The sequence below is a fragment of the Equus asinus genome, chromosome 1 (assembly GCF_041296235.1).
Source record: "Equus asinus isolate D_3611 breed Donkey chromosome 1, EquAss-T2T_v2, whole genome shotgun sequence".
Classification (NCBI taxonomy): domain Eukaryota; kingdom Metazoa; phylum Chordata; class Mammalia; order Perissodactyla; family Equidae; genus Equus; species Equus asinus.
The window spans coordinates 178111726-178127851 of NC_091790.1; the positions used below are offsets into that span (position 1 = coordinate 178111726).

The following is a 16126-nucleotide window of genomic DNA, read 5'->3' on the forward strand; positions in this document are numbered from 1 at the left end:
GATACCAGAAGACTGGGAGTGAAGCTACCACTTCCTCTCTGCTCTTGTGGAATTCTGTGTGGTGTCATGGAAGGATTACAGGCTTACAGCCCACAAAGGCCATATCCTGACTCTGCAGCTACCACATGACCTGAGCCCTTTGGTTCCTCATCTGTGAACAAGGGGATTGGACTCTGGTGATCAGGCCTGCCTTGGGGGATGAGGCCACACAGGTAGGGCTCCAGGCCTCCTTCCTAGCCTAATCAGAACAGCTCTGCTTTCATCAGTGCTGAACATATACATATTATATAGATATTCTAACATATATTCGAAGATATTAAATGTATCTTATAAAAATGTTTGAAAAGTCCCTGCTAGATGACCTCAGTGTTCTCTTCCGACTTCAGTGCTGTGTGTGCTATTGGACTGTAGGGCCTGAGAAAAGATGTGGGGCCCCAGAAGCCTCTATAAAGACATGTAAGGATTTTTGTTTTAGACTGAGAAAAGGCTGCAGGTTTTCTTTTCATCTAATACTCCTGTTTTTTTGATGAGGAAACTGAGTTGTGCAAGGAGACCCAGCTGTTAACACGAAGAAACAGGAACAGCGTCCAGCCCTTCTGACTATCCCACACATCGACCGATTTAATTCAACATAAACTGAGAATACGTCATTTCTTGTATCCTTTCCTTGACAAGATTTAATGTTCCTGCTATCATTTTTTTTTCACAGTAAAAAGTTATCTCAATTCTTTTCTGTCTAGAAACATCTTTGGTTTTTTTCCCTTTAAAGTGGCTTTTCATGTCTCCATAGACGTTCCAGTTAGAGTACATCTGCCTGAGAAGAGCAGCCACTGATAGAGGATCATTTCCAATGGCTGAAATCTTATAATCACATTAACAGTTTGATCCCATATCCCTCCTCTGAATTCCAGACCCAAATATCTGACCGTCTCCTTGGTATCTCCTCCCTCAGACATCTCAGAGGCAGCTCAGTCTCAATATGTCCAGTACTGACCTCAGGGCTTTCCCTCTCAATCTGCTCCTCTTCCAGGGCACCCTGCATCAGTAAACTGCATTAACATCCACCCTGTGCTTCAAACTATAAACTTAGGAGTAATCCTTAATGTTTCCCTCTGTCTCCCCATTACTAACCCCTTGTCTTAGTCTGTTCAGGCTGCTATCACAGAATACCATAGACTAGGTGGCTTACAAACAGCGAACATTTGTTTCTCACAGTTCTGGAGACTGGAAGGTCTATAACCAAGGTGGAAGATTCAGTGTCCAGTGAGGACCCATTTCCTGGCTCATAGATGATGTCCTTTGGTTGTGTTTTCACATGGCAGAAGGGGCTGGGGAGCTCTGGGGGGTGGTTTTAATAAGGACACTAATCCCATTCATGAGGGCTCCAACTTCATGACATAATCATCTTGCGAAGGTCTCACTCCAAAATACCATCACACTGTGGGTTGTTTCAACATATGAATTTTGGGGGCACATTCAATCTACAGCACCCTGCCCCCCACTGTATATCTTAAATGTCTTTGGATTAGTCCACCAGGGACCAAGGTAACAGCTTCCTTACTATCCCCTCTGTAATCTTCTTATAACGCAAATATGATTAATTCCCTACCCCGACTCCCTGCCTCTCCCACCCTTCAGTGACTTCCCATTGCTCTTAGGATGAAGACATTAAACTCCTCAGATCTGAAGTTGGGCTTTTTAACCACGATTCCACCCTGCCTCTCTGGGACAGAGTTGGGAATCATCAGGATGCAGTTAAAGCCGGAAGTGTGAAAGTCACAGAAATTGGTGGAATGAGTTCAAAAGAAGACTAACAATGGAAACCCAAGGAATACCATCATTTAGCTGCTACATGGAGAAAGGACACAGTTTCTGAGCATGTAAAATGTGTGTGCAATTGGGACACATGCTGTTGAGTGCTATGTGTGATCGAGAGCCCTGGCTCATTCTCAAATTATTTGTGAAGACATGTGGGATAAGAAGAGGATATCAAGGTGGGATTGAAGAGAGGAGGTAATAGGAAACAAGTGTTGCTTCTTTTTATCCAAATGTAGCAAATACACTTATCAATATGCATGGAACAATTAAAATATGGGAATAAATACCTGGGATACAATATAAGGAATTCACTATTCTACTCATCTACTTTATACAGAGTTAATTAATATGCTATAAAAATGTCTAGGACATGACTCTTGGAACTTGACAGGGTAAAGACAGTTAACATAGATGTTACATATTTTAATTTTTACAGCCTTTTTCACTTTTTATTGATTTCCTGGAGATCTAGAATCAGCAAGTACATTGGATTAGGAATCTAAAGCTCAGAGGTTTGAATCCTGACTCTATCACTTATTAGGTGTGTGACTCTGGTCAGTTTACTAAACTGCTTTGAGGATGATGTTCCTATCTGTGAAATAGGGTAAGCTCACCTATTTCATAGGTGTTGTGCAGTTTGAATAAAATAACACACGTATAGTGGCTGTTTCACAATAGGTATGTTATAAATACCTCCTCTAAAAAAATCACTTCTTCTTTAGTGTAGACAAAGGTGAACAGGCTATTTTAGAGGCTGTTTTGTTTTTAAATACACTGGAGTTTAAAGGTAGTCTGTTTGACAGCCTGGATGGAGATATTCATCAGGGCAGTGCTTCCCAAAGGCTGGCTCAGGAGGTCCTACATCAAAATCACCATGGCGACTGGTTACACTTGCACATCCCTGACCCTCTTTCCAAACTTCTGATTCAGAACTGCCGTAAGGCAGAGCATAGGAATCTGCATTTTAAAAAGCTCTCAGGGGGGCCGGCCCCATGGCCGAGTGGTTAAGTTCGTGCGCTTCACTTGGGCGGCCCAGGGTTTCACCAGTTTGGATCCTGGGCGTGGACATGGCACTGCTCATCAGGCCACACTGAGGCGGTGTCCCACACGCCACAAGATGGACCCACAACTACAATATACAGCTATGTACTAGGGGGACTTGGGGAGAAGAAGAAGAAGAAAAAAGACTGGCAACAGATGTTAGTGCAGGTGCCAATCTTTAAAAAAAAAAAAGCTCTCAGGTAATTTCTTGGCATGCTAACATTTAAGAACTATACTACAGAACTGTATTCATCTGCTTAATGAAATAAAAACCACCATTTATTGTTACTTCCTATGGAAGCTTCACATGGCTTGTTCAAACTACCAAATTAATTTATTTTATATTTTTAAATCAAAGAATTAAAGATTATTAATAATTGCTATTTGACTGCAGGAGAAATGATCCATAGAGAAGAACTATAATCTAGCCTTGATTTCCAAATATAACAGCTAGTTACATTAGGCTATTTAAATTAGGTAAAATTAAAATTTCAGTTCCTCAATTGCACTAGCCACATTTCAGGTGCTCCATAGCCACATGTGGCTAGTAGTTACTGTATTGGATGGCATCCTTATCTTGTTCCTGTTCTCAGAGGAATAGCTTTCAGTTTTCAACGTTGAGTATGATGTTGGCTGTGGGTTTGTCAATATGGCATTTATTATGTTGAGGTACTTTCCTTCTATACTCATTTTATTGAGAGTTTTTTTAAAAATCATAAATGGACATCAGATTCTTTCAAATGCTTTCTCTGCATCTGTTGAGACAATTGTGAGATTTTTATTCTTCATTTTGTTAACGTGGTGTACCATGTTGACTGATCTGCAGATGGTGAACCATCCCTGCATCCCTGGAATAAATCCTACTTGATCAGAGTGTATGATCCTTCAGGATAAACGCTTTTTTCATCACAGACAGTTCTGTTGGATAGTGCAGATTACTAGAACACCATTTCTTTACTTAACTCAAATATACCACTTTTTCAATTAACCAGATGCATTTGATATAGAAAAATTTAAATTTCTCACTTTGCCAGAAACAAATGCAGAGATGTTATGCAGCCCTGCTGCCTCCTGGGCAACCCTTCCTCCCCCCAACCAAATAAAACTAGTTATCGCCTTTTCTCCTTGGTGCCTTTTTAACACTTTATCAACTGCATGCTAGCATGCAACTCAGTGACTCCCATTATGCACCCTTCTCACAAAAGACAACTTCCCCAGGAGAACTGTGCTGACGGGGAAGCCTCCATGTGGATAAGATTTCCGTGGATAGCTCATAGACCAAGAAGCTGCTGTGCTGGGCTCCTGGGAGGATGGAAATCTCATTGTTCTTCCTCTTGGGGCTTCATTCTCCAGGTGTTCACCTCTCCCTCCACCTGACGGATGGTTTTCCTGGTAACCTTTTCCCTGTCCACTTGTTGGTGAGTATTGGATGTGTATGTGTAGGTGTTCTTGTGGTGGGAGAAGTCAGAGGAACAAGAACAAGTTGGTGAGGTGGTCCTATTCTAAAATCATCTTTCTTTGTCACTGTGTTCCACCTCAAGACGTGCTACCCAAAGAATTTGGTAAATACAAAAAAAACTTGAGGAAAAACCCCCAAATTAACTATAATCCCACCACCCACAGAACAGCTCTGTCAACATCCTGGCATTATCCTAACAGTCCTTTCTCTATGCCATGCAAATTCAGGTCATATTTTACATTTCTAAATATTCATTTTTTTCACTTAATACTATGTTATGAAACCTTTCATTTATCATTAATTGTCTTTGAAAGCACGGTTTCTTAATACCTATATCCCACAATTTACTGTACCACATCCCTCATGTTAGAGATTCAAGTTGTTTCCAATTGTTCATCAGAAACAATGTGACAATATCAACGTATATATATTTTGTGCATCTCTCTGAGTAGTAGGAAAAAATGCAAAAAGAATTATTAGGTAAAACGGTACTAATGTACTTGATATAGTTCCAAACTACCTACTTATAACAATTTATAACCATATATAGGCGATGTGAGTGTTCCACCTCATCTTTTCTAAAACTGGGTGTTAGCTTAAAAACATCTATGCTAATTGCTCTAAAAAATAGTATATCACTGTAGGGTTTTTATTTTCCTTTGCATTCCTTAAATTATTAATGAGGATTAATATTTTTCATCTCTATTGGGCATCTCTGGTTTTTTCTCTCTTTTCCAAACAACAGGTCCTTTGTCTACCATATTGGGGCTGGTTTTCCTTTGCTGTTTGTAAATTCTTCCAGTTGTTTTATGAAGCCTGATTTGCAGTTCTTTGACGGAGACTTGCGAGCGCAAGGGCTATCTCTGCTCGTATGAAAGTGGCCCCTGGAGCACATCCATTCTGTCTCCTCACTCCTCTTTCAGTTCTCAGTGCTCTCAGGTTCTCAGTCTCTTTCCCTATCAGACCTTGACCTCAAATGTCACCCATGGCAGTCTGTTACACTGTAGTGGGATTTTAAATCATCTAATCATTCAAGGGAACACTCCTTTATGCTCCTTCTCTATTTATACAATTAAAGACCATAGCTTTTGTCAAAGATATTTGAAGCATCAACCAGGAAATTGTGGAGGACTCCTTGGAGTGAAGAACCTCAAAAACCACCCTCCCAGCTCTCTCTTTCTGCCTCTGAGACCAGTTCTAGAGCCCCAGGGCTGTCACCACAAAAAACAGGCTAAATTCAAGGACAGATGACTACTCACATCAGCCTTGGAGATGAAGACAAATGCTAAGAGGACAGGAATGTGAAGTAGCACGGTTATCACCAGAAGTCAGAGTTATTTTTAAAAGGACAATTCTAAGAAAAGCCAAAATTATAAACAAAAAATCAAAAGTTGTTGACAGAGTCTTCATATTTTGCTCATGACTTTTCTTGCAGCTATTTTTAAAACTGCTATTTCTCAGTTAAGTATTTAGAAACATAAGACATATTTCTAAACATTCTCAGTTGAAAATGATTTTTTAATTTGATTTAAAAAGGCGAATAAATAATACATTACCTTTGAAACTAGGAGTGAAATGATTTCTTTTACAGTGTTGTCAATCAAATCATCTATTTTTGAATGGTACTGTTGCTAGATATTAAAAGACAAAGATGCATTAGTTGACATGGACACAGAACTTTTGTCGTAAGTCATAAATATTTTAAAGCTATCAGTTATGACATATCAGATTTACTTAAAATGATCATTTTGAACATTAGAAGAACAAAACCTTGAAAACGATCTACCCAATCAGCACTTTTTACATTGTGGTCTGAAAATTTTCCCATGTGCACTGTTGAGTTAAGCAGCTAATGGGGTTATTATATAGATGAATTGAGTTCTTATTCTTATTCAGGCGGAGGAATGTGAAGGATACTTTTTGTCTTCTCCTCTATAATTAAGGTGGCCGTGTATTTTTCTAAAGGGTTGGTTTAGCTGGAGAAGCAAAAAGACTAGAAAAAGATTTAATTAATACAGCATTTCATGTCTGACAACTCTCATTCATAAGTTATTTTAAATGTGCTCTAGAAATAAAATGAGCTCCCAACTGTTCACTCTAAAAGGACCTTTTTGTCTGCACGGGGAGCAGCAGTTTATACAATTCTTACAATATGCTCAAGCAAGGGCAAAATTAAAATTTCATCAACAAAGGTGAATAGATGGTAACAAATTAATAGGCCATAAAAGGTATAATGAAACGGCACTCACTCCCCATAGTTTTATTACTGCTTCCTCATGAAAAAGACGCCTTTAAGTAAATACAAAAAGATGTATTTAAAATAAACCTGAAAGACTCTTTTTTTTTTGCTTTCTTTAGAGAATCTGAGAGTGTTCCATTCTTAAATTAGCGGGAGCTTCAGCTTCTACAGCTTGTGAAGGCACATTCATTTAAACAGTAATTCTTCCTTTAGAAGCATTTATCTGACAGCCGATTGTCCCCAATAGCCACTTCACAGAAAATGTGACTTGTAAAGACTAACCCTATCTGGATGGTTCAAGGCTTCTTGGAACAGCGAACATAATGTGTAGAGCAAAAGTGCTCAGGTCAGTAGAAACATTAGAGCAACTTAACAGCTGCTCGTTGAATGGCTTCCTAAGATGTAAGTTTTTGAAAGCTACTTTTTCTTCTGAAAACATGTCTCAAAGTTTCCACACAGAACAAAACATCAACTTAGGTCTGCTTTGGAATACGCAGGAATGATTTCCCCCCATAGGCTCTGACAGTTACAAGTGGTCATCTACCTGCATAAATAAGACAGAAAGGAAGTATAATTTTGAAGCACGTGAATTATTTTCTTTTTCTCTTTCTGTGTGTGTTGACAAACGGTGTAAAATGAACCACACATATGTGAATGTGGAACTTTCTCGACATGTGTTCCACCCAGTGAAGTGAAATACTAAGTGTCTGTCTCAAAGCCTTACTGATTTCCAAACTTGTGCTGCCCAGAGGACACACGGAACAGAAACAGAGAGGGGACTTCTACTGCAGGACTGCTGACACTCTGGCTTTTAGAACACTGAAGAGAAGGGACAAGGGGAGAAAATAAAGAAAAATAAGGCAGAAGAAAAAGAGCCTGAAAAAGCTGGCTGGTAGTTGAGATGGCAGGGAAGCCCCGGACAGATACATATACAAAAAAAGGACCCGGCTCAGGCTGAAGCTGTCCGGCAGACTGGGCGGTGGAGGAGATTATGCAAATAAGCTCTGGCCCGGCTCTCCCTCCTGCCACTCTCCTTTCATAAATTCAGGTCTGTGCAGCAGGAGGAAATGAAAGACCAGACTGAGGCTCCTCTTTGGGGTGGAATAGGAACGGGACATAGGAGATGGGCTTCAAGCTTCTCACTTCCCTCTTACATGGAAAGTGCTACAGAACATACAGGGATGGAGGCACCCAGATCTCCAGCTGGAGCTCCATATTCTCAAATACACTTTATCCTCAGTGTTTAATCTCTGTTTGCTATAGATTTCATTTTTTAACTCAAATGTAATCCAATGTCATCAGAAGGCTATTAGACTTAAAACAGTAGAGCTTCCACCTGTTAAACTTTTGGGTTGTACTGATTTTGGCAATTCTTAAAATCAAGAGATGAGCCATTAAAGAGGTCCTTTATATACCCTGGGAAAGCCATAGACCTGAGGAGCCATTAAATTCTCCTATAATACTCATCTTTAGACTGCTATTTTCTTTGATACCTGATCTAGTCAAAAGCAGTGAAAGGAAGAAGGCAGGAAAGAGGGAGGGAGGGAGAAAGTTAGAAAGGAAGAAGGAAAAGTATATATCTTAAATGTACTACCTAAAGGGGCAAACCGAAATAGCATAAGCTTTGTTAGGTTTTTGTAATGTGAAAGTTTGCTATCATAAACTTATCTGAACAGCTCTGACTTACACTAATATTAAAACTGCTGGGAACTTCCAGAATCTGCTCTAGCTGCACAGTTGATAGAGGTTGCCTGGGAGCATTGTGGTTGGGAGTGGGGAGGTGGCCTCAGAATTCCCATTTTACATATACATTCTGCGAAGAGAATAACCCACATATGCCACATGCAGATAATAGAAAGTTAGCTAGAAAAAGTTATTCCTCAGGGGATTCAGGATAGCTTGCAAAGAAAAGCACAAAGATACAAAAAGAGATCACAGACAAGAACAGGTTTACCTGCAGAGACATTTACATTACCTAAGCTAAAACGGACAGATTTTTCATTTAGATTAAGAGGCCAAATTCTTGAAAAAAAATCTGCAAAGTTTTAGTCTTCAGCAACAAAAACCTATAAGATTCCTATCAGAATATTTCAAGTTGGACTGATAAACCTATACACTAGGGCTCTCTGGTAGATTACAGTCCATTTCTTCTTTTTTTTTTGAGGAAGATTAGCCCTGAGCTAACATCTGCTGCCAATCTTCCTCTTTTTGCTGAGGAAGACTGGCCCTGAGCTAACATCTGTGCCCATCTTCCCCTACTTTATATGTGGGATGCCTGCCACAACATGGCTTGCCAAGAGGTGCCATGTCTGCCCCCGGGATCCGAACTGGCAAACCCCAGGCCGCCAAAGCAGAACGTGCAAACTTAACCGCTGCGCCACCAGGCCAGCCCTATGGTCCATTTCCTAGACTAATTCTCCCCACATCTGCCTTCAAAAATAAACTTTGTGCTCTGCTTTTCCAGCAGATGACTCAGATTTAGATTAAGATAACTATGCAGGAATTCTCACTTCATCGAGCCCAGGGAATTCAGAGATCAGGCACAGGGTTGAACGCCTGGCCCCTCTACACTCAGGTAAACATGATTTCACCTGACTGTCCTCATGTAAACACACAAGAAATGAAGACTAAACAAATGCCAGTGCAATCCAGCATTCTAAAAAGATTTTGGTTCTTCTCTTGGGATGAGTTTTAAAGGTATTGGGTTGTTAGTTCTGGAAATGGAAGTGTTTTACTGTAACTGAGAACAAATCCTGCACAAGTAGGGGTCCCTGAGTTTCCCCATTAATGTGCTTTCATCCTCAAAGGATGGGCCATGGGATGCAGTGGCTCTTAGGGCAGATGATTGCCTAAGGCCCATGCAGTCATCTGCTTTTTGTAGTAATGGCTAATGTGGATTTCTAAACACGGGCGGTTTTGTGATCTCAACATCTGTCCCTGAGGGACTGGCCTGAGATTGCTGACTCATTACACACAGCTGTCACAGGAGTAGATCATTCACTCACTAATCACCCTATTAAACACCGTTCTGGGCTGCGGCTGAGCATGTTTGTATCATCATGTGCCACGTAAGAAAACAGAATCACAATTTAGGAGCACAGAAGGGGCTGCATTGTGAGTAAGGAGTAGGGAAGGTTTATCCCAGCAATGAAAATATAACAAATTTATTGACCATTTTGGAGAGGTGATTTCCTTATAATTTAGAAAAATATCTCTGCTAGGTTTACCTATGTAGCATATATTTTTATAAGATTTCAAATTGTGTAATAATCTAGTTTTTTCAACAACTTTATTTGTTGCTTACCACAGAATGGGGTCCACTGGCTCACGTATGCATGTAATATATTTACTAATTTGCAAGAGTTTCAAAACTTATCTCAAGCACACAGAGAGTGGGAAAGCCTGTGCAATTATGTGGGTATATTTACTGGAGATTAAAAGCAAAGCATAAAATTCTTCTTTTGCATTCAAATTCTTGTTTACCACTTTTCAGAGTTGCTAATGGGTTTTACACCTGTACATTTTGAGCTATATTAATTGTGTGAAAGTTGTGGGGAACTAATTGTCTCTGGTGAGAAGATACAGGTGCAGACATAATGAACAGTAGCACATTACTCTTCAAAACCATCCACCTATTAAGGTAAAGAATCATTTGACAATGCAACAATGTTTTGTCATTCGTGTATGTGCCTGTTTTTCTTTTTAAGGACTAGAGTGAGTTGTTTCTTATAGGGGAGGATTTTTAAAGCAGTGACAACAAATCCGTCTGTTCACTCAACAAATATTTACTAAGTGCCTATTGTGTGTCAGGTACTACAGTGTATATTAAACCAAGAACAATTGGATAAATCCAGTATTAATGGGAAGAGGCAAGGTGATTCTATAAACCCGATGAGAAACGAATGGGCTTATGAAGAGACTTAAGATAATATTCTTGAGCAGACAAAGGCACATATCTGGGTACTGAAAAACATGAGAAGGTGGATATGAGCCACTGATATCCAAGCCAACTGCCTACTCATTCAGATAATTAGAAATAATAAATCATGTTGTAAGTGATCAGAGAATGATAATTACTGAGCATTCTATAACACTTATGCATCAGTTACCTAGTATATCTGTAAGGTTGTATGCTATGGTATTAGAAACACATCTTTTCCCCTTGAATTGCTCAAAGAATGAAATAGGTGTATACAATAAATTATCGCCAAATAGCTAAGGTCAACCTACGAGTTAAATAAGTATGAAATTTACAAAGAGTGGGCCCTCTCATCCTCTGTCTTAGTTATCTAAGCTCTTCTGCTTGGATGAGAATTGTTAGCCTAGTAGAATTGCCCCGAATTTGACTCCCAGGTGTCAACTGTAAGACTTGTAAGATTTAACACACCCATAGAGCAAAAAAAATTTCGACTTATCAAAAAAAATATATATATTTAATCAAGTCAATCTTGTATGCATAAAAGTTTTCAAACCATGTTTCTCTGAGGTTCTGGAAACAACCCCACATGAGGGAGGGGAAAGGCTCCTGACACAGGCTTGCCTCTTTCCTGCCTCTGCTTGTGGTTACATGTCAGGCCAGAGTGGGAGGAGAGACCTTATTATTGCTGGGCATGGACCCCACTAAAATCCATAACTGGGTTCTTCTGTATGAAGTGACCTTGAGAGTGGCCTCCTGGTCCTCAAATTCAGGGGTTACCCTGATATATGCTGTATGTCATCCAAAGCCCCAAAATCTAAATCTTTCCAGTGTTAGTGAAAGTATATACTACAGATATATGCATGTTGAAAATGTTAATAATCACTCTCCTTCTGCATTTATTTAGAATTTAGTTTAAAGGAGGGTGAATTCACTGGGTTTTAAGTAATTTTATCTTTAAAAATCGAAGAGTAGTTTGTAGATTCTGCAGCCTAACAGGGAAGAAACATTCCCCTTGACATTATTTAAGGTGTAAGTATTTACATGTGTTCTGATGTGTCTTTGGGTATTGCTGTGTTACTGTAAGCTGTTAGTGTTATACACACACATAGAAACCAAAAACATGAAAATAGAATTATATTATTTTAATTTGAAAAGATGAAAATAAAATGTACATTTAAAAAAATAATACTTCAAATGAAAATGTGCTTTTACGAAAAAAATAATGAGACTTACCCACTGACTACCAAACTGGATCATGCCATGGGAAAAAAAAGATGACGAAGGAGAACACGGGGGAAGAACAAAGAGATGATGAAAAAATAATTACAATGGGAAAACCAAAGGCAACACAATGTCAACTTAAACAGATAATCTAAGAAAGATAAATCCATTTTCACCCAATTACCACTCACAACAAAAAAGAAATCACAGGGCAAAAATAAAATGCATTTCTGAATACAGAACCAAACAAAACATAAATCAAACTGAAACGATGGGATATTTATTGAAAAGAATGAAGCCTAGTTTTCAAGTATGTTTCTACTTGATCTCTAAAAAATGGAAACTTTTGAGTAAATAAAATTTTTTGGATGCAAACTCTGAACACTCTAGATTTGTATAAACAAAGTAGGTAACTTGCTAGCTTTCTCATTTGCTTGTGAAAAGCAAGGTTTATGTAAATACACAACACCTAAGCGGCCAAAAGATAGACCCAAAATTCAATGGCCACTTGTAAAATTTCAGGCAGTTGTCACATAGAAAAGAAGAAACTGACATGAGTGAAGGCAAAAAGGGCACTCCATTACTTTAGTAAAGGAAAGATCAAACACATGTATTGGAGAACTTGGTCTTTTTAGTCTAATCAAGTGAGAGGCTCCTGGAAACAGCATCCTCCTCTGCCAGGGCACCTGGTGCTGCGTTTCCACATGTGACACTCAAGCCACTTACCTCCTGTCCTCCATCCAGGGCGCAGAGTTTGGTGCTTTGCTTTTTGGCATCTACTAATACATTAAACATTGTACACACAGAAGCTGGAATGCGCAAGTCAGTTGTTTTGCTTGCCTTTTGCAGCTTGAGTTCAAATGCAGTTCTTGTTCTATCATCAAAACATGAATTCAGAGTAAGAAATTCTGACATATGTCCCACCTGTTTTGTAAAAGTGAAATCAACACTATAAGATGCTAATTTAAAACATGCAAATAAGGAGTGTGGCATTGCTTTGGAACTAGTGGGTGAGATGCTCTTCTTTTCAGGCATCTCATATGAAAGATCGGGCAGTGATATTTTATATTAAACATGGCTTTTGTAGTCAATCAGAAAATATCTTTACTCAGAGCTATTTGTTAGGCCCAGTGTATCACTTTTAATGGGAAAAACTTATAGTTTCACTTAACTGCCTGAATTATCATCCAAGTAGAAAAACCATTTACTTCTCTGTATTAAACCAGAACAAATCCTCTGTATGAGGGTTTACCAAATCAAAAAAAGTACAAGTCTGGAAAACTCTAAAACATCATAATTAATAAGCAACAGAGAATGTGTAAGTCTTTTATGTCCTTTAGGTTCTCTTTCAAATACTCAAAGTTGCATAAAGTTTCTGAAAGAAACTGCATAATAGGCAATTTGGAATTGGTTTTGCTAAAGTATCCAAGGACATCCTCAGATTTGAGACATCAGAATCACAGACGATGAACATAATTTTTTTTTAAAACATTAAATAATCTAATTCATGGCCTTGCCTTAAGAGGCCAATATTCTAAAGACAGGATTTTCTTGCTTTAAAGAATTCAAGATTATTCAATTTCTCCAACTAGTGTTTGCTATTCCAATATGCTGCCCACACTGTTCTGGTACATATCATGAACAAGGACAAATGGTTGGCTAATTAGGATGCAATACTGATTCTGTAAGATTGAAAAAGAAAAACATGAGGGGCTAGCCTGGTGGCATAGTGGTTAGGTTCACCCAATCTGCTTAGGCAGCCCAGGGTTTGTGGGTTCAGATCCCAGGCATGGACCTACACTGCTCATCAGGGCATGTTGTGGCAGTGTCCCACAGACAAAATGGAGGAGGATGGGCACAGATGTTAGCTTGGGGCCACTCTTCGGCAAAAAGAGGAAGACTGGCTACAGATGTTAGCTCAGGGCCAATTTTCCTCTCAAAAAACAAAAAATATATATATAAATGAAAGCACATTTGGAAGAATCCAAAGCCTCATAACTTATTTCTGGTTAAGTTCTGAAGCATGTAAATGGATATCTGGAACTCATCTGATATGGACAGAGAATACCAGACAACAGAACAACTGATGGCATTGATCATCATGCCATTTCACAGCACACAGACATAGTACATAACACATAAAGTACTTAACAGACCTTTTCCGTATGTCTCAGGAAGTACTGCCTTGGGAATTTAAAGCACAGTATTCCCAGAGAGATAACAATAAGCACAACAGAAATGATTAACATGGTATGGGTACTACTGATGATGGCAATGGTTAGGAGGCCTGAACAAAAGTATCAGGCCAATTTTATCAATTACATGGGTTCCCAGAATTTAGGACAGAGAACCTGATGTCCATTGAGTTTTGGAACAGTAGCACATATTAAAACTTTTCTTGTGACAATTATATAACAGGTACTTGGTGGAAGGTGGTATTTTGGGTGCTGGCATATTAAGCAGCAACTTGAAAACACATGTCTACCTTTTGACACAGGCCTCTATCATATCACTGGCCATTAGTTTAAGTCTTTGTTCTAAGTGGTGGGCAAATTCTTGTTCTGGCCAGTGTAGATCAAGGACAAACATTTGTAGTGCATCAAGTTTCCAAAAAAGGTCTTCTGATGTTGCTGAGCCATTGCTAGAAGAAAAAGAAAAAATGAAGAACATCATGAACTTCACTGTGAGTGATGGGGATCACCAATACATTGTGTCTTCCTTTCCATATCAGTTGCCATTAGTGGGAAAACACTACATAAAATCTCTAATGACCAATAATTTCTTGGTTCAACCTTCTAACTCTTTTTACTTCTTCTTAATGAATAAGGCAAAACAAGGACAACAAAATAGAAATAATTATTGTAGTAAGTTTTCACAAAAAGGGGCAAAATGGATAAGAATACTTTACTAAGGAAAAGAAATCAAACTGTATACATACGAAAAAACATTTTAAGTGTTCTTTACCAATCTCTAGACCAAAGATAAAATACACAAATATTTCCTCCTGGAAATTCAGAAAAGTATGTTTTATGCAAGAAAATCCACATGAGAGCAACTAGCACCCTTCCACTTCTATTATGCATATGTGCCTCTGTCATCATGATCGCTCTGTCTGTTTGCAGGTATGTAACATACTTAAGTTTCTTAATTTTCTCAATTGCAAGTAAAGGTGAAACAGGTACTGAGAATGAAATACCAGGCTGGGTGGAAGAGAAATCTTGCTTCAATTTTGAAATGCTTTGTGCCTTTCCTAGCTCATAATTAGACCTAACAGTACCAGGTATTGTCTAACACAGACATGACATTCAGGGTGTTCTGAAGTTGGAGCATAGTCCTGTATTTCACGTCCTTACATCTATCTAACTGTGGAGCCAAGATCTGCTGTGCACTCACTATGATGGTAAAGTCACGCCGGGGGACTATATTTTTACACCATACATGAAGGTAATTTGTAGTTGAGTACATATAATATCTGGGCAAAGGATAACACTATTACTTTCCATTATGCAAGTATATAGCCTAATAGGGAAACAGATGTTTTCCAAGTAAAATATCCCTATATTAAAACATATTGAAACTTAATTATAAAAGAGAACAAAAGAAAAGAAAAAGGCTGCTGTATGATTCATTTCCCCTTATCCTTCTGACAACTGTTTAACATATACTAACCTAAAATTTACATTTTTAGTTTACACAAAAGAAAATTAAAGAAATACAGTTTATTTTTTATCACAAAGGGATTGTAGAAAATTTTTACAAAAATAAAGTCATTTTAAATAACCACATTGTTTAGCTAAATATATCTTAATTAGCTAGCTTAAAAAAATCACCTCCTGCTCTGGCTAATTAAAAGCTTATTCCTGCCCCCTACCCCTGCCTCAGCATCTTAGCTCCATCACCAACCTACTTTGCTTTCCTCCTCCCATTCTGTCAGTAATTTCTCATGATCTCCTTGTCTAGCCAAGATGTCCTCAGAGTTCATTTCTCAAGGGACCAATCACAGCAAAACACTGAACACTAACCATAGCACCTCACTCACTGAATAACTCCCAGCCTTAATGTTCAGCGCCCTCAAAGTACCATTAAACAAAAGAGCCAGACAACCATGCTGACATCGCTGTGAAAAATGTTTGAAAAGAACACTACATTTAATTCTTTTTGCCATTTATATAACAATACAAGGAAAGAAATAACCAAGCAGAATCCTCCTAGACATCCATAGGGTACCATTAGGTAGATCAGAGGAACTATGTTTTAAGAGTAATTGAATATAATTGGCAAAGAAGCACATCTACTTCTTATATTTTTTTTACTTTGAAGAAATACAAGTAACTCTTTGAAACAGGTATATATTCTTTAACTGCACGACAAAACAATAACAACCATCATCAAAACAAAATCCCAAACAACAAAGGTAGAATTCTATTAA

General features: G+C 38.5%; 1 protein-coding gene across 10 annotated transcripts in view; it reads right to left on the minus strand.

Annotated features, from left to right (window-relative positions):
- Window positions 1-16126, minus strand: part of CADPS2 (calcium dependent secretion activator 2) — a 496507-nt gene that overhangs the window by 42367 nt on the left and 438014 nt on the right. For 6 of the 10 annotated variants that reach the window (XM_044759476.2, XM_070512650.1, XM_070512660.1 and 3 more), the window contains 4 exons: window positions 14183-14338; window positions 12424-12571; window positions 11710-11724; window positions 5875-5949 (listed from right to left, as the gene is read on the minus strand). In XM_044759476.2, coding sequence (XP_044615411.1) covers window positions 5875-5949; window positions 11710-11724; window positions 12424-12571; window positions 14183-14338 — 394 coding nt within the window. The remainder of the gene's footprint in view (window positions 1-5874; window positions 5950-11709; window positions 11725-12423; window positions 12572-14182; window positions 14339-16126) is intronic. The other 4 variants (XM_044759580.2, XM_070512671.1, XM_044759360.2 and 1 more) reach the window with 1 other exon arrangement.